The 18,847-nt window shown below is 39.7% G+C and overlaps 2 protein-coding genes and 5 non-coding genes across 7 annotated transcripts; 5 read left to right on the top strand and 2 right to left on the bottom strand.

Moving 5' to 3' along the window:
• Positions 1 to 2,063: 2,063 nt before the first annotated feature.
• On the top strand, positions 2,064 to 2,264 carry LOC112201249. Its single transcript, XR_002936701.1, has one exon. It is a non-coding gene; the product is annotated as a U2 spliceosomal RNA (small nuclear RNA).
• A 621-nt stretch (positions 2,265 to 2,885) lies between these two features.
• LOC112201246 lies at positions 2,886 to 3,080 on the top strand. The gene has a single exon (XR_002936698.1). It is a non-coding gene; the product is annotated as a U2 spliceosomal RNA (small nuclear RNA).
• A 1,152-nt stretch (positions 3,081 to 4,232) lies between these two features.
• On the top strand, positions 4,233 to 4,349 carry LOC112201260. The gene has a single exon (XR_002936703.1). It is a non-coding gene; the product is annotated as a U5 spliceosomal RNA (small nuclear RNA).
• A 737-nt stretch (positions 4,350 to 5,086) lies between these two features.
• LOC112201244 lies at positions 5,087 to 5,281 on the top strand. Its single transcript, XR_002936696.1, has one exon. It is a non-coding gene; the product is annotated as a U2 spliceosomal RNA (small nuclear RNA).
• LOC112199823 lies at positions 5,149 to 8,254 on the bottom strand. Its single transcript, XM_024340783.2, has 13 exons — positions 8,094 to 8,254; positions 7,823 to 7,968; positions 7,691 to 7,739; positions 7,438 to 7,584; positions 7,042 to 7,172; positions 6,850 to 6,919; positions 6,671 to 6,761; positions 6,475 to 6,544; positions 6,261 to 6,356; positions 6,039 to 6,138; positions 5,847 to 5,933; positions 5,696 to 5,763; positions 5,149 to 5,578 (listed from the first exon to the last, which is right to left on the bottom strand). Exons 1-13 carry the CDS (start codon positions 8,146 to 8,148, stop codon positions 5,441 to 5,443), a joined length of 1,248 nt encoding a protein of 415 aa, XP_024196551.1. The 5' UTR covers positions 8,149 to 8,254; the 3' UTR covers positions 5,149 to 5,440.
• A 4,225-nt stretch (positions 8,255 to 12,479) lies between these two features.
• Positions 12,480 to 13,934, top strand: LOC112199493 (receptor-like protein kinase ANXUR1). The gene has a single exon (XM_024340507.1). It carries the CDS (start codon positions 12,480 to 12,482, stop codon positions 13,932 to 13,934), a length of 1,455 nt encoding a protein of 484 aa, XP_024196275.1.
• Positions 13,935 to 14,274: 340 nt separating this feature from the next.
• On the bottom strand, positions 14,275 to 14,395 carry LOC112201265. The gene has a single exon (XR_002936708.1). It is a non-coding gene; the product is annotated as a U5 spliceosomal RNA (small nuclear RNA).
• Between the last annotated feature and the right edge of the window lie 4,452 nt (positions 14,396 to 18,847).

The following is an 18,847-nucleotide window of genomic DNA, read 5'->3' as shown; positions in this document are numbered from 1 at the left end:
AATGTTTTGAATGTCAATTGGAGCCCAATAGAGAGAAGTTAAATGTCTATTAAGGGCAATAGACGTCTAAAAATCACATTACTGGGGGGCAATAATATTTCTATTGCCCCCCAATAGACCAACATAGTGCACTACATTTCCACACTATAAACACAAATAAACGTATCAGTTATCAAAAATATAATTCCCACAAATAATAACATAGAGTCAATAGATTATTGGGGGAATAACATAGAGTCAATATATTATCAGGGGGCAATAATATGTCTATTGCCCCCCAATAGACCAACATAGTACACTACAATTCCACTCTATAAACACAAATAAACGTATCAGCTATCAAAAACATAATTCCCACAAATAATAACATAGAGTCAATAGATTATTGGGGGGCAATAATCTGTCTTTCATACGTCGGAATCCCGACACCAGTCTGGTAGCCGGATTCCCGTCACCGGTAGCCGGATTCCCGTCACTGGTAGCCGGATTCTGGTCACCGATTGGCGGCCGGCCACTGGTCATCGGAGTCGGGTAAGGTGGAGGATGATTTCTCCCTCTAAGTGAGAAAGAAGGAGAGGGCAAAAAAGTCCCATAAATTAATAAAAAAAGAATTAATTGGGTATTAGGAAAATAATCCCTTAGAGTGTTTTGGGTAAACTGGGTTAAAAAACAGTTAGTGGAGCAAGTGGGCAATTTTTAAGCATAAATTGGGTAAATGATCATTTTCCCAAATCCTGAATGTCAGCATATACAGCAAATTATAGAGCAGAGCTAGCTCACTGCAGTTTGGCTCCTAAGCTTATTAGGTTCACTTGTTTAACGTAGTGGTAAGTTCATGAATTTTCTTCCTTTCGTGAAACCAGGGATGATGAAACTCATGCCCGAATTTATTTTGTTTGCCTCAATTCCTACTTCTAATTGCCTAACCCATTGTTTTCATCCTAAAGATGAAATATATCAAACAAATTATTGATCTATTTGATAATTTTATCTGTAGAAAAACAATCTACACATTGTTAGGATAATTGTTTTCACGTAACTGATTAACCTTAATTAGTGGGTAGCAGACGATTATTACAAGCAGCCGCCTAGTTAGTAGATATATGATTTTTGCCCAAAGTACTGTATACTTATATTCATGTATTCACATCAGTCTATATTATTTCGGCAAAAAAAATAAAATAAATAGAGAATAAAAAAATTGGTTAATCCAAGTTTAAGTCCAAATTGTAGTACCCCTAGTTGGCCAGAAAAAAATTGAACATATATTTTGGGGGAATATTGTATTATCAATCTTAATTTCTAAGCCGAAAGTATGAATCAACTACAGTGACAGTCTAACAACCCTGAAGCTTTCAAGGCCCCATTTGTTAATATCTCACACTGCACGATCTAATCATTTTCAATGCGCAAAATAGCACATACTATAGTACTATACAAAGATGGTGTGCTCAAAGTGGACCCTACAGTATACTCTATATATCACTGAAGGCGTAACAACATTACAATATTCTCAGCACCTTTCTTAGCTATATAGTGGAGACCAAAACATACCCGATCACTTCCTTTTGTTTTGTTGTTTCTCGAGAGCGCAACACGATTGATTTCTTTTTGTGCCTTTGAATTTCACTTCCTTTTTGTGATTCGGAAGCCTAACCTTTCTATTTAGGGAGAACAATGGAAAAAGCAACCAGATCCCATTCCGATGCGTTCTTGAACCGAAAACCTTGTCCTCCTGGAACTAGGATTCTTTCTGTTCAAACTTCAAACCAAGCTATGGAGTAGAAGCACCAAAACCCCAAGATTCAGCGATAAAGAGGACTACTAGATCGGTAGATCAACCGTAGCAGTCCAAGATTCCCCCCATTTGATGTTCTGCTTGTGATTTTTGGTGGCAATGAGGTTGTGGAGTGGCTTCAAATGTGTTTAAGTTGAAGCACAAAGTGGGCAAAAACACTCAGGAAGGTGGGACTTGAACGCTTCTGCAGTTCCATATCACTCTTATGAATGGAGTCGGAGAAAGTAGTAACGTATAAAAGATGCGGTCAAATATTGATAGAAACATATCTTTTTCGGCCTATTGACTAAGATTAAGTGTAGTATCTATTCTTATCAGTATAATATCTTATATCTGAACTAATGGTTCACATGATATGAAATTATTTTTTTTAAGGGGTGAGTCCCAAGTCCCAACAATAGCTTGTTATTGGGGCTCACGTGTGTCATTCATGCGTTGCACTATTGCAGGATTTGGCACACCCTACCAATATATCTAAGTTTAAATTTGCTTTCGTTGGTCCAAAATAATAGAAATCTATGTCAATGGATGACTTCCGGTATCTGTATTTGCCTCTTCTTTCTTCATCCTATCACGACAGTTTTTGGCCACGTATCCAATGATAGGTTCTCTATCAACATCCCAATCAATATGAGCTGAAAGACTGAGGGACTAAAGACTATGGAGTTAAAACTCATTAGTTGAAGCTGGTCTCTTCTATGTTTGATGAGAATGTTTAGTGGCTAATACTAATATATATGAGCAAAGGTCCTCTGGGATTGAGCATGAAGGATTAGTTATGGTAGTTTTCCGCTTTCCTGTTCCTGGGTTTTTTTCCTTTGAATGTGTCACCAAACGAAGTTCAGAAAATCTGTTGATCATTGTTTATCTAGTCAAGGTCTTCTGGAGCTGATCATATCGATTTAGTAGGGGATGATCATATTCATGTAGTCTGAAACATAGATATTATGTTTTAATGTGAGTTTGTGGATAGGAAAAGAAAAAGAAAAAAAAAACGCAAAACACTAATGCAGTCCCACATCAATGACTTGAAAGGAGTACGGGAAGAGAACCGGTATAAAAGAAGCACTCCAACAAGGATAATAGCATACCTTTCTCGGCCTCTTGGCTAAGATCAAGTGTAGTATCTGTTCTTATCAGTTTAATATCTGATACGTGGATTAATGATTCACATGATATTAAATTAATTTTTTTAAGGGGTGAATCTACTACAATAGCTGGCTATTGAGGCTCACAAGTGTCATTTTTGCGTTGCACTACAGCAAAGCTTGGCACACGCTACCAAATCTAATCGAATATTTTTGTATCATAATAAAACTTGACGACTGGTTATTTGCGGTGGTTGAAGAACCAAGTTTTACTGGCAGCGACTGGTTATTTTAATGGTTTACATCAATGACGAAGCGTACTCACAATTAAGCTTCCTTTTGAGTTTTAGTTCAGCAATCCGGTTTCCTTGGTCAGCTGTTGACCAGGGATTATTTGCTCAACTACTGTCTGATATCAATTTGACGGTTGACATGTATTTGAAATCAGATGATTTACATGTATCATCTCTGAAAAATCTAAATACATGTCAACCGTCTGATTGAAATCGAACGGTAATTGAACAAATAATCCCTGGTCAGCAGCTGACCAGGGGAACATCTCTGTTTAGTTCAGACATGATTGACACACTACAATCGACTGGTTAGGCGAAGCTAGTCTCTCCGATGGGTGGGACTTCTTTCTTGGTAATAGTTTGAACTTTGAAGACCAGAGAAAACTATGTGGGATTGGCAAGATGGTCAGTGCTTTTGCTCAGGATCCCTCCAAACATGGAGTTGTAAGGTGAATCCATCCCTATTTTTATCCATCAAAGTCTCAAAGGAAGGTTATGAAAAATTGAAAAGCGGGTAATAATGCTGTTCACTGTCGTACTTTAAATTATGACCAAGAATTGAGTCCCATCAAGAGTGGGGAGGATTGGGATTTGACAAAATAAAAAAGAGAAAATGTTACAGACAGTACCCGAACTAAGGCTCATTCTTAACTTTAGTACCCGACTATGCAAAACTATCACTTTGGTACCCCAAATTTGAAGTCTGACCCAAGAATGGTACACGCCGTCCATCACGGCGTTAACTAGCTAACCACGTGGCATATTTTGAGGGCCCTCATGGTTTGCCACGTAGCAAAGACTTAACGCTGTGATGGACGGCGTGTACCATTCTTGGGTCGAGCTTCAAACTTGGGGCATCAAAGTGATAGTTTTGCATAGTAGGGTACTGAAATTTGGAGTCGGCCTTAGTTCGGGTACTGTTTGAAATATTTTCTCAATAAAAAAAAAAAAAATTATGACTAAGACCTCACTACGAGTCCCACATCAAAGAAGTGCAATGTATCTAGTGTGAGGGCTATAAAAGAAAGAAGCTGAGTTCTGTAAAACTCATGGAGCCATGCGTTGAGTACATAGCGAACTATTCTTTCGCCTTTTACTAAAGAATACCGTGTGCGCGGCGCTTTAAGTGGCATACGTCTATTTTTGGAAGGGTGCATCTTTGTGGGTGCCCCTCAAATTATAGTTTACAAATTTGGTACCAGGTTCTCCATAAAATACAGTTAACAATTTAACCATGTTTAGGTTGTTTGACCTCGGTTCCAGTTTCAATCCTGTCCAGATATGATGTTTCAAAGCAAACAAGGGCAGCATACGAGACGGTCATCTCCTTTTGCCGTGTATCATGCAAACACTGTAGGTTGCAGTCAAAATCTAGTTAAATTTGTTTCATGCAAACTATCAAAACCTCTAGGCCGTAATTGATGAGGTTTTCGATGAATAGAGTTTGCAGTTGAAGCAGTGGGAATTTGTAGCACACACAATGTTTAAGTGCAAACGTGAATTTGATTATAGATGCTATACATGGCCTAGTTAAGTAACCATCTACACCATGCGATTTGCTAGTGTTCTTTAGATATGATATGTTAATGTTCCTGCATATATAAAACCTGCAGTACATCCTCTGTTATTTGTTCAAGGCATTCGTAAGTGAGACCTGCCCAAAGTTTGTGTCAGTGGGCTTTTCATGGTTACAAATCTCCTTAACAAATCCACCAGCCCTGGATTAAGAGTCTAAGAACGGGTAGACTACTGGTTAATTCAATGCTAGGGCTTTGTTAGAAAAGACTTCCAAGTTCAGCACTCCTAGACTATATTGTTTGTATAACGTAAGCAGTGTCACATCGGTTACTAGCGGAAGTAGGGTTTGCATAGTTCTATAAAAAGCGAAGAACTTGGTTAAACAAAGCATACCTTTCTCGGCCTTTTGGCTAAGATCAAGTGTAGTATCTGTTCTTATCAGTTTAATATCTGATACGTGGACCAACGGTTCACACGATATTAAATTAATTTTTTTAAGGAGTGAGTCCACTACAATAGCTTGCTATTGGGGCGCACAAGTGTCATCTTTGCGTTGCACTACAGCAAAGCTTGGCGCACCCTACCAAATATATGTTAGACATTTTATGGTTGTGCAGTAATACTCAGAAGCATGGTTCTGGTTTGTTGATCAATCTTGTACAGAATCTAGAAGCATGTTGATCAAACAGTTGCATCCCATAGTTATCTCCAGGTTTGCGAAGATATGCAGTAGCATCGTTTATCTAAATGGACCGGTAACATTTGAGTTTTCCAACTAAAGCTAGGGCCTCTCTAAGTGCTTGAAGGAGATGCTCTGGATAATCCTCAATCCCAGTAATGCCGTCTTGTGATTGCATAGAACTCAGGATTCTTCCAACAATCTGAACAGATATATGAACAAGCATGCTGTTCCTCTTAGTCTAGAAAATTAATGCCAAAGCCTTCAAACAGAAGTGAAAGATTGTTGATGCTAAGAAAGTAGATAGTTGGAGAATGACCTTTCGTGCATAGCCACCATAAGCAACACCACCAATCATAGCTGTTGAGTTTTCATTCCTCGAGTTCTCTACCAGAAGTAGGAAGATATGAGGAATATATAACAAATGGTGAAAAAGGAGTACTTGAACCTAATAAGTGGGAGAAAGTTACTTGTAAAGGATGTCGCTTGAAAAAGTCCGACTTTCCTCAACCCATCAACTGTGTGAGCATTGGTGCCACCGGCTAATTGGAGAAAACCTGCCATGTTAATCACCAGTGGATTAAAAAAAAAGAAGCTTGTGTACCAAGGCTGGAAAACAACAATGATATTCTCAAAAAGCATGGAAAATCGTCTATACAAACCATGAGGCCTTTCTTTTATAGCAGCCAAACGAAGAGCAAAAGCAATTGATTCTCTTGTGGCACCTCGACCAATATCTCCGCTCATGGGGCGGCCATCCAACTTCAGATTAGAGGCAGTTCATAAAGGTATTAGAGGCAGTGCCAGAAATAATTTGTTTGATGATATCGTGTGATAGTACCTTAAGGGCATTCATATTTACTGTTAAGTAATAGGAAGCAAACCTGCCATAAATTAAAGCTACATAAATCTGGTTCCATAATAGAGTACATAGCCTTCATTGTTGATACGGTTGGTTCTCCAAGATCAGGTAAACTAACCTGAAAATGATAACAACTAAATCAAACCTCCCAAGAAATTCTATTAGATTCCGGTTTAGTAGTACACCTGAATAATCCCAGTGAATTAGAAAACAGCAGAGATAGGTGGGACACATACTGCTGCTAGTCTGAGATGTTTGATTGAATCTCCCAAACCATCCCAAAGTTTTTTAAATGGAGCAATCTGCCTACAGAAACTGAGGCTTAGTACAGAGTGATAGCCAAACACTTGTATTCTCCTATGAAAATTGCAAGAGTTCTTCCCTCAATTAGATACAATTACTAAGCTTATTTTAATGATCAAGGTACTATACCTTCCACTTGTATGAATCTCTATAGCATCAACATCATTTCTTTTCAGAAGTTCAGAGGTTGCAGTAGCATCTCTTATGTATGTGCTCACACCTAATCAATTTCATAGATTCGTTAAAAGGGACCAATCTAGACATGATCAAGGCAGCTACAAATGTTTAGATTATACATATGTATATACTTATTTTATCGTATGGGCAAACTGGAATGCAGCGGCCACAGCCATAGCAGCGTTCGGTTAGAACTCCGGCCTGCATATTTAATTAACATTTTCAGAACGGGATCCTTGATGAATAGGTGAACACCATGTACACAGAAGTTTCATAGCACAAGCTTGCTCCACACACAAAAAAAAAAAAAAAAAAAAAAAAACCTTTAATGAGGCAGATGTTTTGGTGCCAAATTGTGTTATTGATCTTCCAGTTTCAAAAGATATTGCATCAGCAGGACATACACTCTCACAAGGCCTTGAACAGTCAAGTGGACAATCGTCTGGATCAAATTCTGTTCACAATTGAGATGTTACTCAATTCAGTTTTAGTTAGCCTTCACCAAACTATATATTGGTAACTGAAAGGAACCCAAGAAAGCAATGTTCAAGCTGAATTACAGACGCACCTAAGCTTGAGATAACTTATGTTGATAATGTTAAAAGTTAAAACACGAACCACATAAAGCTAATGCAAAATTTCACCTAGAGAAATGGAATATGTCAACTCATTCAATGCTTATCATGCTAAACAAAGTAAACAAGAAGGCACTTAATCACCAGCTTTTCGAAAGTGAAGATCCTCATCATCATTTACACTGATCATCACCCAAGGCCTTCGAAGAGGGAAAATCTCCAATGCTGCATCAATCCCCTCATTTACCGCGCTGACCACTGATACATCTGCTGCACAGTCTATGCAATCCACTGCAACAACAACAATCAATAAGCTTGCTCGCTTGCTCACTTACTCAACCAACACTGAACAGTTCAATTAACAAAGTTTCTAATCCTAACTAGAGTTTTTAACTACCTCCTGCAAGAGAGTAAACTAGAGAGAGATTCCTTATATCAACCACATCCTAGAGAAGAAGACAGAGCAAAGTTAGTTAGCGTGAGACAGTTGCCATATAAGCTTAAGGGTCATTGTTGTTGTACCCATTACCTCGAAGCTTGCGCCGCATATGAGCTTGACCCAGTTGCCATTTTGAAGTGATTTTACTGGAGAGGACGCAACTGATGGAACCCCAACAGTTTTTATGAGGCTCCTTACCTCTTCAAGGGCTTTGTTGACTCCAAGGTTCAGTTTTGCTGAAAGTTCAAACACAATTAAAGAACTGTCAAGAAGATGAAGAATGGGAATTTGAAGCAGTTAAAGGTAAAGCTTTTTGATTAGACAGAAGCCAGAGAGAGAAGTGAGGAGAAGAAGAAGAAACCTTGATGTTGTTGAGGAGCAATTGAAGCACAACAGGAGAAGAAGCTCAGTGCCATCTCAAATTGAGATTCTCAAGGAACCAGGTTCAGAGAAATCCATTAACAGCAGAATTTGGCGGTTAGGAAATTATCCAAACAACCCCCTGCTATTAGTTCCAGTAAGTAACAACTGGGCTTTTCCTGAAATTGAACCGCAAAACTAAATACAAAGGGTCCAAGACCTGCCTAGCCCAATAAACAATACTTACATGTCCAACTATTACGCATCTTCCTATTGAAATAAGAGAAATGTAAAGTTTATATATCTAGCTATTAAACTATCACACGTGATCAATAATGTTCACAGTCACAACTCACAAGTGATCAAGAATTTTGTGATCACTCGCTTTTGATTTTAATTTCAAGGGTTGAGATTATTTTTTTTTTAAATATTTAATAATTAAATCCAAGACTGAGTGATTATAAATTCTTGATCACTTCATGATGACCTTGTAAAGTTGTGATCATCACTGTACACATGATAACTCACCTCCCTCCCTTCAATTTTTTAATTTAAGACTATTCAAAATACCATGACGTTTCAGACTCTTGAATTCAATCTCCTTAATATCTTGAACTTGATATTTTAGATAGACAGTAGGTGTAAGTTCAAACACATTGGGGTGACGTTATAGACATAAAGCTACCGGAATTAACGAACCATTAACGAACCATCTATGCTGACAAATATCGTTTAAAAAAGAAGCAATAGTTGAGTTAAAAATTGAATAAAAGGGTCAAAGTTTTGTGCTAAACGAGTCTCCAAAATAATACTCAGACACTTAGAGACAGGAATGACGTAATAAGCTTCAAAATGCTTCGGATAGTAGAAAATAAATGTGTATCCGACTATCCGGAGACTCCCAAATAGGCTAACATGCATTAACTTTTCTCGATTTTAATGTATTGGGTTTGTTATATACAGCTTTCATTCAGTAGCCTCCCTCCACTAGTCGGCCACTTCGATCCATTTCATTTAGATCCCGGTGGGTTCGGCCCAGACCCGGACCAGCATGAGCCGGTGCAACCATGTGAAAGCTTCTACATCAAGGATATATATAACAACCAACAATCGCCGAAGGTGTTCATGCCAACCTCTGTTCCACTTATGAAGGAAATCGATGAAGCCAGAACCCTTGCTCATTCAGACATCTCATGTTCCTTAGCCTTGAGAGTTTAGTCGACTAAATATTATCAGTTAAGTATTTTAGTCCAAAATAGAAAACTACAAGTACATTCGTAACAAAGATTACTACTAATTGTTGCCGTGAGTGGTGGAATGGTGGCAGACACTGAATAGTGGAGCGGTGGGTGACAATGGTGGTAGACAGGCTAGATAGAATTATTAGGATTATTATTCAGTTATATAGTTTTTTTAGTCAGACTTGATGTATATATATACTCCATTCTTGGAGGAGAGAAATATATCTGAAAACTCCCAATCTTCTCGTTCTTTCTGACTTGGTATCAGAGCAGAGATCTAATTTGGAATCTGTCTGTTCTGCTGTGTTTTTTTGGTTCTTTTGGGTTCTTCTTCTGAGCTGCTACACTATCTGAAAGACCCAACCGAAATCCCAACCAAACCAGAAACACAAACAGAGCCACAGAGACCAAACAACAATAACAGCTTTCTCAGAAACAAAAGCGTTAGAGAGAGGCTAAAGAAAACAGAACCAATTTGGAGCGCAGCTGCAACACCGACGCAGCAGCTCTGCTCTCTCTCCACCACTGTACGCCGCTGGGTTCGCCGCCGAGAAAGAAGCCTCGTTGATCAGTGGAGGATCCATTTTTCTTCTCAGAGACCCAATCCTTTTGCAGATTGGATCGTGTGTTTCTTGTGTGAAGTGAGCTCTTTTTTGGAGAAAGGAAGAGTGGGAAAAACCAGAGCAAAATAAGAAAGTGATTGGAGAAAGTGAGAGAGAGATGGAGAAAAAGGGCGCCTGTCATCACTTTCTTTATGAAGAAACTTCCTTTCCTTTTTCTTCCCTTTTCTTTTATCCACCGCGTGATAGTCCACTACTTTCTTCCTTTCTTTAAAAACCACTTCTTCTTTTTCTTTTACAGTCAGCCTCCAAAACACTATGAACCTACTCTAAGTGCTAAGACTAAATACGCTGTTGCTAATTATGTGTTGACCCATAGGTTATCTAAACCATACGTAGCATTTGTGAATCAATTATCTTCTGTGTCTCTTCCTAGTAAAGTGCAGGATGCCATGAAAGATGAGAAGTGGATGAAGGCAATGACAGTCGAGATGGATGCTCTTAAGAAGAATTGTATGTGGGAGTTAGTACCGAATTGTGTTAATTTTGGCCACCGGTGCAAATGTCTCATCGTAATCCACTCTATACTTCTGAGTATAGCCTTTAGCCACTAATCTTGCCTTGTACCGGTCCACTGAACCATCCGAATTATGTTTTACTGTATACACCCACGTACAACCAACTGTCTTCTTCCCGGGTGGTAATGATATCTCAGAAGTATAGAGTGGATTACGATGAGACATTTGCACCAGTGGCCAAAATTAACACAATTCGGGTACTTCTTTCGTTAGCTGCTAATCTTGATTGGCCTTTACAACAGTTTAATGTTAAGAATGCATTCTTGAATGGTGACCTGCATGAAGAGGTTTATATGGATTTGCCTCTTGGATATGGTACTTCCACTAGAGCAGATGGTGTACAAATTGAAGAAGTCGCTTTATGGCTTGAAGCAATCTCCCAGAGCTTGGTTTGGCAGGTTCACCAAGTTCATGAAGAAAATTGGATACCGACAGAGCAATTTAGATCACACCTTATTCCTTAAACATCGGTGTGGTAAGGTGACTGCCTTGATTATTTATGTTGATAACATGGTTGTGACAGGTGATGATATTGAGGAGATTCAAAGGTTACAAGGTCAGTTATCCTCTGAATTTGAGATGAAAGATTTGGGTAATTTGAAATATTTCTTGGGAATTGAAGTTGCACGTGGGAAGGATTGTATTGTGTTGAGTCAGAGGAAGTATGTCCTAGACTTGTTGGCAGAAACAAGTATGCTAGATTGTAAACCTGTTGATACTCCTATCGAGCAGAATCATCCGTTAGCAGAGTACGTGGACCAAATACCTACAAATAAAGGGAGATACCAGAGGTTAGTTCGACGGTTGATTTATTTGTCCCACACTAGACTAGCTTTAGCCTATGCAGTTAGTGTGGTGAGTCAGTTTATGCATAACCCCAGTAAGGTCCATATGGATGCTGTATTTCATATTCTGCTGCATTTAAAGTCTGCTCCAGGCAAGGGATTAATTTTTTTCAAAACACAATCACTTAGATGTTTCCGGATATACAGACGCAGACTGGGCAGGTAATATTACAGATCGCCGGTCTACTTCGGGCTACTTCATGTTTGTGGGTGGTAACTTGGTTACTTGGAAGAGCAAGAAACAAAAGGTGGTAGCTCGCTCTAGTGCAGAAGCAAAGTATAGAGGAATGGCCCGAGGACTTTGCGAGATGTTATGGTTGAGAAATTTGTTGAGAGATTTGGGGTTCAGGCAGAAAAAGGCCATGTCACTTTATTGTGATAATAAGGCTGCAATTGAAATTGCTCATAATCCTGTTCAGCATGATCGCACGAAACATGTGGAGGTATATTGACACTTCATTAAAGAGAAGTTGGATGGGCAGATCATTTTGTTTCCCTTCGTTCATATTGATGACTAGTTGGCAGATATTCTTACAAAGGCCCTCTGGAGAAAAGCCTTTTATGACTCACTTGACAAATTGGGCATCCGTGATCTGTATGCACCAATTCGAGGGAGAGTGTTGGCATGAGTGGTGGAATGGTGGCAGACACTGAATAGTGGAGCGGTGGGTGACAATGGTGGTAGACAGGCTAGATAGAATTATTAGGATTATTATTCAGTTATATAGTTTTTTTAGTCAGACTTGATGTATATATATACTCCATTCTTGGAGAAGAGAAATATATCTGAAAACTCCCAATCTTCTCGTTCTTTGTGACTCTAATTTATTACAACTACAGAGAATGAGTCTTCACTCTGTAGCGTCAATGGTTGCCTAAACATGGAAAAAATAAACACCTAAAGAAACGCCGAGCCAGAAAGCATTTAGCTTTTTCTCTCTTTTTGCCGTTGTTCTCTAACTGACCAATAACTACCTGAACAAAGAAAAATAGACTACTGCAAACATAACACGGTTTGGTGTCTGACTCTCACCATTTCAAACAATATCCATGTGAGAATTTGTAACACCTTCACTATCAGCATAACACCATAGTTGAACACTGGAAGTCTCAGTTTCTCTCATTTATTCTTCTTCCCCTGCTTAGGGTTTCTCCCTTCAGCTATGATCTCCAATACAAAGATCTTATGTATTCTGATTCTGTTATCTTTATCACTAAACACCATTCATGTTCTTGCCGGAGACTCAGACAAAAAAGATTCAGATGAAAAGGACAAGGACTCGGACTCGGACCAAAAAGATAAAGACTCGGGCTCGGACTCGAAAGAAGACTCCGACGAGAAAAAGGACTCAGACGAGTCTGAGTTGTTTTTAATATCTTGTGGCTCCCCAGAGGAGGTAACAGATTCCGAAGGCCGGAAATGGGCCCCCGACTCCAAGTTCTTAGCCTGTTCCGACAACGCATCGACGGCAAAGGCCGACTCAATTGACCCTACTATCCCCTCAGAAGAACCCTACGGGTCCGCACGAATCTTCAACACAACATCCTCTTACAACTTGTCAGTTACGACCAAGAAACGCCTCTGGATCAGACTCCACTTTTATCCATTCTCTAACGATTGTCTCAACCAAACCAGGGCCTATTTCTCCGTCGTCGCAAACGAGTTCACTCTCCTCAACAACTTCAGCGCCGCCACAACGGCCGAAGCTCTCACAGAGGCCTACGTTGTCAAAGAATTCTCACTCACTCCTGTCACATCCGGGAAACTCAATATTACAATCACACCATCTCAGCAACCAGAGAACGCAATCGCATTCCTCAATGGCATCGAGGTGATTCCGATGCCGGATATTTTCAAGACGACGCCCTTGGTCGGATTCGTCGACCAAACCATCGAGGTCCAGAACTCCTCTGTCCAAACCATGTATAGACTCAATGTCGGCGGAAATTTTATTCCGCCGACAGAGGACTCCGAAGGCGGAGGTAACCGGACGTGGCACGAGGACTCCGGTTACTTAATCGGTGCCCCCGCCACGAAATTCGGGATCACTGGCGAGGCAAATGGCAATGTCACCATTAAGTACCCTGGAGATGTCCCCGAATACATTGCACCACTAGCTGTTTACAATACCGGTAGATCAATGGGGCCGAGTCCGAACGTCAACCTCAACACAAATCTGACGTGGCATTTCGACGTCGATGTAAATTTCACATACGTCGTGAGATTGCATTTCTGCGACTTTGAGCTCGAAATGGCGAATCAGAGAGTGTTTGATATCTTTCTCAACAACCACACGGCGCAGCAAGGCGCCGATGTGATCGGGTGGGCCGGGTCCTTAGCACACGGACACGGCTCCTCGGGGCAAGGGATTCCTGTTTACAAGGACTACGCTATTTATGTGAATGATCGCAATAATGGAATTGAGCAGGTTTGGGTGGCGTTGCACCCAAATGAGAGAACGAAACCTGAATACTATGATTCGTTACTTAATGGTTTAGAGGTCTTCAAGATCAATGACACATGTGGGAATTTGGGAGGCCAAAATCCGGTGCCGGTAAGACATTGCTACAGCAACGAGTTTCTAACGAAGAAAGGTGACGACGAAAACTCAAGCTAGGACATGAAGATACTCGAGAAAACAAATCAAAGCCCTATACTTGTATTTAGTATATGGGTTTTGACAATCGAAGTGAGTTTAACAGTATTATTACGTGAAAATACATGCATCTGTTTTTCTTTGCACACTAGTCAGCTGATTCTGAAGATATGATTCATGCAATGGTAGTGATTTAGCATGTAATGCCCCACTTTGATTCTTCAACTTCGTTTATGCGTGTCAAAATTTTCCATGTCTTATACAAAGAAAATTTAGTGTTCTTTTTTGAGGTACGTTTCAACATTTCAGTGTTCAACCATGAAAGTTGACTGATATCAAACACTTGAAACGAAAATTTGAGGGGACTCATAAAGGTACACCCTTCCAAAAATAAACATAAGCCACTTAAAACGCTGTGCACACAGTATTCTTTAGTAAAAGGCGAAATAATTAATAGTTCGCTCTGTGCTCAACGCATGGCTCCATACTTTAACCAAAATCCAACTGCCTTAATTTTATATCACCTACACTTGGACAGCTCTTGCTCAATTTTGATGTGGAACTCATAGCCTCACTCATTACTTAAAGTTTCAGTTCGACAATCCAACTTACATAAAACCATATAAATACCCGCCAGCATTCCAGAACAAATCTGAATGGCCTTAATAGACAAAAATCATCAATATGTGAGCATGCAAGTTTATGATTCTTGACATTTGTTTCCCATCATGGACTGGGAAAGTTGACAAATAACAACAGTGTGGTACAAGGACAGAGCGTGAAGTATTAGCCTTTGTGAATCTGCCACAAGCATTTATCACCAATAACTCATTAACTCCCGAGGTCTTAGCCTCATATTACAAGAAAATTAAGAGGTTTTGACCACTTCCTTGGTAAGCACATTCGGAAAAGACTAGAACTCAACAAACATCACTTATCAGGCATGAAAAAAAAAAAAAAAAACCATGAAGTTCCACAGGAACAGAACTGGTTCTCATTTGGAGAATTGTCGGGGCTATACTTTGTTGCCAAACTGATGTTTCTCAATTTTAATGAGACATCTCATTATTGATTAATTGTCAGTCAATCTGTTATTTTGAAGTTGAATTTTTTAGTGTTTGAACTCTGAACAAACAAAATGATTAAATGTCATGAAATTTTTTGAATGTGAACACATACAACATATTATGACTTGATACCTTAAGCAAGCACTCCACTCAAGTGCAATGGAGTTCACCAGTGTAAGCTTTGATCGCTCATTGACCCTATTAAGGTAAGTATGTTTTAATGTTGTTGCTTTGTTTATACCTTTTATCTTTTCTCTTGTCTCTTATTTGGTTTTTGTCAATATGTGAGTATTGCCAGTATTGGGATTATCCATTGCCAGTTCGTCAACGTAGATGAATACAACTTTATAAGTTTCTCAGTTACTAAATAGTATAGTTTTAACTTAGGAACTTGTGAAACTAATGTTAACAACAACTAATTGCTTATTATTGCTAACACACGACTAGGGCTGGTCTTGAAAATTAGGATTGTGGGCGAGAACTATCCCTGAGCCCATTACTTTTAGAATTAATTTCACTTTACCCCCTTCAACTTGGGGTCGAAAATCATGTTAGTCTTTGATTTTTTTTTTTAATCAAAAACACCCCTACACTTCTGATATTCCTCTTCCATGCCCAATCCTCCAAACTCAATCTAATTTTGCAGCCAAATGGTGACAAGGCACCGACATTATGGCCCACTAGAAGGGTAAAATGGACACTTCCCAACATATCGACACCTTGTCCTTCTCTTTTCTTCGTACACCACCGCCTTCATCCTCACCTGTTGCTTCCCCCATCTTCTTCTCCTTCTCTCAAAGTCTCTTGGGCTATGAGATTACAAGAAAAATCAAGTGCGTTCTAGAATTCCAAAGTCTCCATCTTTCTCCTTGAAGCTCTCATCTTTAACTTCATAGCTCTTCCATATCCTCTTCCCTTTTGCACTGGAATGCCCCTGTCTTCCTCTGACCAACTCGATCCGGCGAAGGATGCGATTCCGGCGTGGTAGGCATGCGCAGCATATTTCTGAGAACGGCGAGAGAATTTCGGTCATTTGCTCACCTTGCGATCTTCCTCAGAGGCCGAAAAGCCCAAGGCTCCTCGATAACCCCCTTTCGATTGGAGTTGGATTCGACGGGTAAAAGATCCGAGCTGTCTCGACGAGCTTGGGCCGAGGCGAAGGGTTTGACGACAGAGGATGGTGTTCGTCATCACCGATCTGATGACCGATATCTTGGTCAAGTACAAGGGCTCCTTGCCGAATTTTTTCCAGGAGTGGCACTCCGTGGTGGTGGAGGGGTTTGTGAAGCCTTCTACCGACGAAGTTCGCAAGGAAGTGTAAACGAAAAGCGGCTCCAGGAAGGGTAGGTTCGTGAAGATGAAGAAGTGGGATTTGTTTTTGTTAATCTGTGTTTCTGGGTTTGGTTCTTTCACTGTATTAAGAACCAATTGATGGGTTTGAGATGAGCATTGTGTTGGAAATGGTTTGTTTAGTTTAAGATAAATGTGGAATGCAAATTAGGTTCAGGGGAGTGTGTTTGTGAAGAAACGAGTGCTGATGGCATTGGATGAATATAATCAAGATCAGAATAGGGGCAGGAATTCGGGCAGGGCAACGGAGGCGGAGGATGACTACCACCCAGCATAAGAGGACGAGACGGAGGCGTTAGGATTGTTGAGGATGGATGCCAGGCTCTGGGTAACAGACTGAAGAACTGTGGCGCTAGAGAAACGGAGACTAAGAAAATTAGAAAGGAAGAAGAAAAGAGTTTGAAGCTGGTGGAGTATAAGATTATTTTTGTTGCGCACTATCAGATTATTCTGATTGATTTGATTCTACAAAGAAGAAGGTTTTATATCCATTTGCTATATAATTCGATTGACTTGCAAGCTCTCTCGCCTTTCAAGTACTGAAATTGCTGAGTTTTGCTTACTGTTAATTGTGTATAGTTTTATGGTACAACTTTTGGTTTCTGGGTTTTTGAGCAATGGTGATTTAGTGACAATATTTGCACGGTTTGTTGTGGAAGTCAGCCTTGGGATTTCTTCTTTTGTAAGCTTGTATCCATTCCTAGGACATGGATTATGATTTTGGGAAATTTCTTTCATTTCATTTACAAATATGTGTGTGAATATATGCGTGGTAATGAGGAAAATGTGAAGGTGGATATGGGGATCGGAGTGATCCCATACGGGGTCTGCCTGTGGACAGATAAAGAAGAAGAAGAATAGTGAAACAGGAAGATCCCATAATTTGTTTTAGTTTTTTTCTTTTTCAAAGGTCATTTTGGGAATTTTGCCATTTAGGTGGGACCCGACGTGAAAAAATTGTCAGGCTGTCAGTGCCACGTCACCATTTGACTGCAAAATTGGATGGAGTTTGGAGGATTGGCCACGGAAGAGGAATATTGGAAGTGTAGGGGTGTTCTTGATTAAAAAAAAAGATCAGGGACTAACATGATTTTCGACCCCAAGTTGGAGGGGGTAAAGTGAAATTAATCATTCTTTATAATATAAATTAGAATGAACAAAACTAGGTTTTTAAATTTTATAGTCATAAACTTTGTATTCATCTACTAATTATAGCTTTCTTTTGTATATATGACATCAAGTTTTAGCAATTTTCAATAAAACTAGGTTATTTAACCATCTTTGATTAGGTTACTTAAAATACATGTACTATTAATGTAGTATATGTAGTAATGTTCATACTATTATAAATGTGTATTGAAAACTGTAGTATATAAATCTAATATTTAGATAATCGATAGATTCGGTATTTACCAAAACCAATCCAACTTTTTCGGTAATTTTCGATTTCGGTTTTATCGGTCTCGGTTACCAAAAAGTCGGTTTACCAAATCTAAAACATCGGTTGGTATTCTGTCGGTTTGGTAATTACCAAACCAAGTGGAAGCCCTAGATAAAGGCCATTGTCAATGCAACAACCCACAAGTGACAACACACTTGGATGGCAAACATGGCCAATAGTTCCAATCTCATTCGAGAACTCCTTCTCTTTCCTTTCATCAGTCACAGTTTTTGTGATCCTCATCACAGCAATTTCCTCATTACCTTTCAGAACACTTCTATACACCTCTGCATATCCTCCTTTCCCAACCAAATTCTCTGAAACCCACAACACAAAATATGAATTTCAATCACCTAACAAAAACCCAAAAAGAGAAAACTTTTCAAGTTCATATTTGAAGCAGACAAACTTGAGCTGAAACCATTGGTGGCTTTTGAAATTAGAATAATTTCCATGTGGATCTTGGAGAAAGCTCAAAGAAATTGGAAGATGAAGAGAGCATGAGGAAGAAGAAGAAATCAAAAGCTCAGATTAGAAAAGAAAGCATTAGCCTCTCTTCCAATTTCAACCCCATAATCTCCGCCCCGCTATCGTCACACCCTTCATCTTTCTCTTCAATTTCCCACATATTCTCTCATTTTGCTCACTACCTATATCTAAATGACACTCCGATTCCTTAGACCACACCCTTCAAGCTGCCCCTTCTGACCCAAACTCACTCCTCTCTAGTCAAATCTCGAACCCTTTACAAACTCCAACCTGCCCCTCAAAACCCACCTCTCTTTTCCCCTTCCCTTGTCGCCAAGTTTGCCTTCTTCCGCCGCCTCTTCTTACTCCTCTCTCTCCCCTTCTTCTACTTCCACGTCTCTCGCCTAAGTCAAATTCTATTGTGGCGAAGAATGGTGAGATGGGTGTCCAGAGTAAATTTCTGGGTGCCTGGATTAGATTTGGACCAGAGGGTGGAGGGAAAAAAAAACATTAGAGACTCAAATTACCCATTTACCCTTTATTATATGTCAGTTGACTAACTCTGTAACGGCCAACAGAGTTCCAGGTACTAATGTTGGGTCGGGGTC

The sequence above is a fragment of the Rosa chinensis genome, chromosome 4 (genome assembly GCF_002994745.2).
Source record: "Rosa chinensis cultivar Old Blush chromosome 4, RchiOBHm-V2, whole genome shotgun sequence".
Classification (NCBI taxonomy): domain Eukaryota; kingdom Viridiplantae; phylum Streptophyta; class Magnoliopsida; order Rosales; family Rosaceae; genus Rosa; species Rosa chinensis.
This window is presented reverse-complemented; position numbering and strand designations above follow the sequence as displayed.

Coding starts and splice junctions, on each gene's coding strand:
- LOC112199493 (XM_024340507.1), top strand. CDS start 12,480: ATGATCTCCAATACAAAGATCTTATGTATTCTGATTCTGTTATCTTTA.
- LOC112199823 (XM_024340783.2), bottom strand. CDS start 8,148: ATGGCACTGAGCTTCTTCTCCTGTTGTGCTTCAATTGCTCCTCAACAA. Junction 7,740..7,822: donor TATGCGGCGCAAGCTTCGAG/GTAATGGGTACA, acceptor CTTCTTCTCTAG/GATGTGGTTGATATAAGGAA. Junction 6,920..7,041: donor AAACATCTGCCTCATTAAAG/GTTTTTTTTTTT, acceptor TTAAATATGCAG/GCCGGAGTTCTAACCGAACG.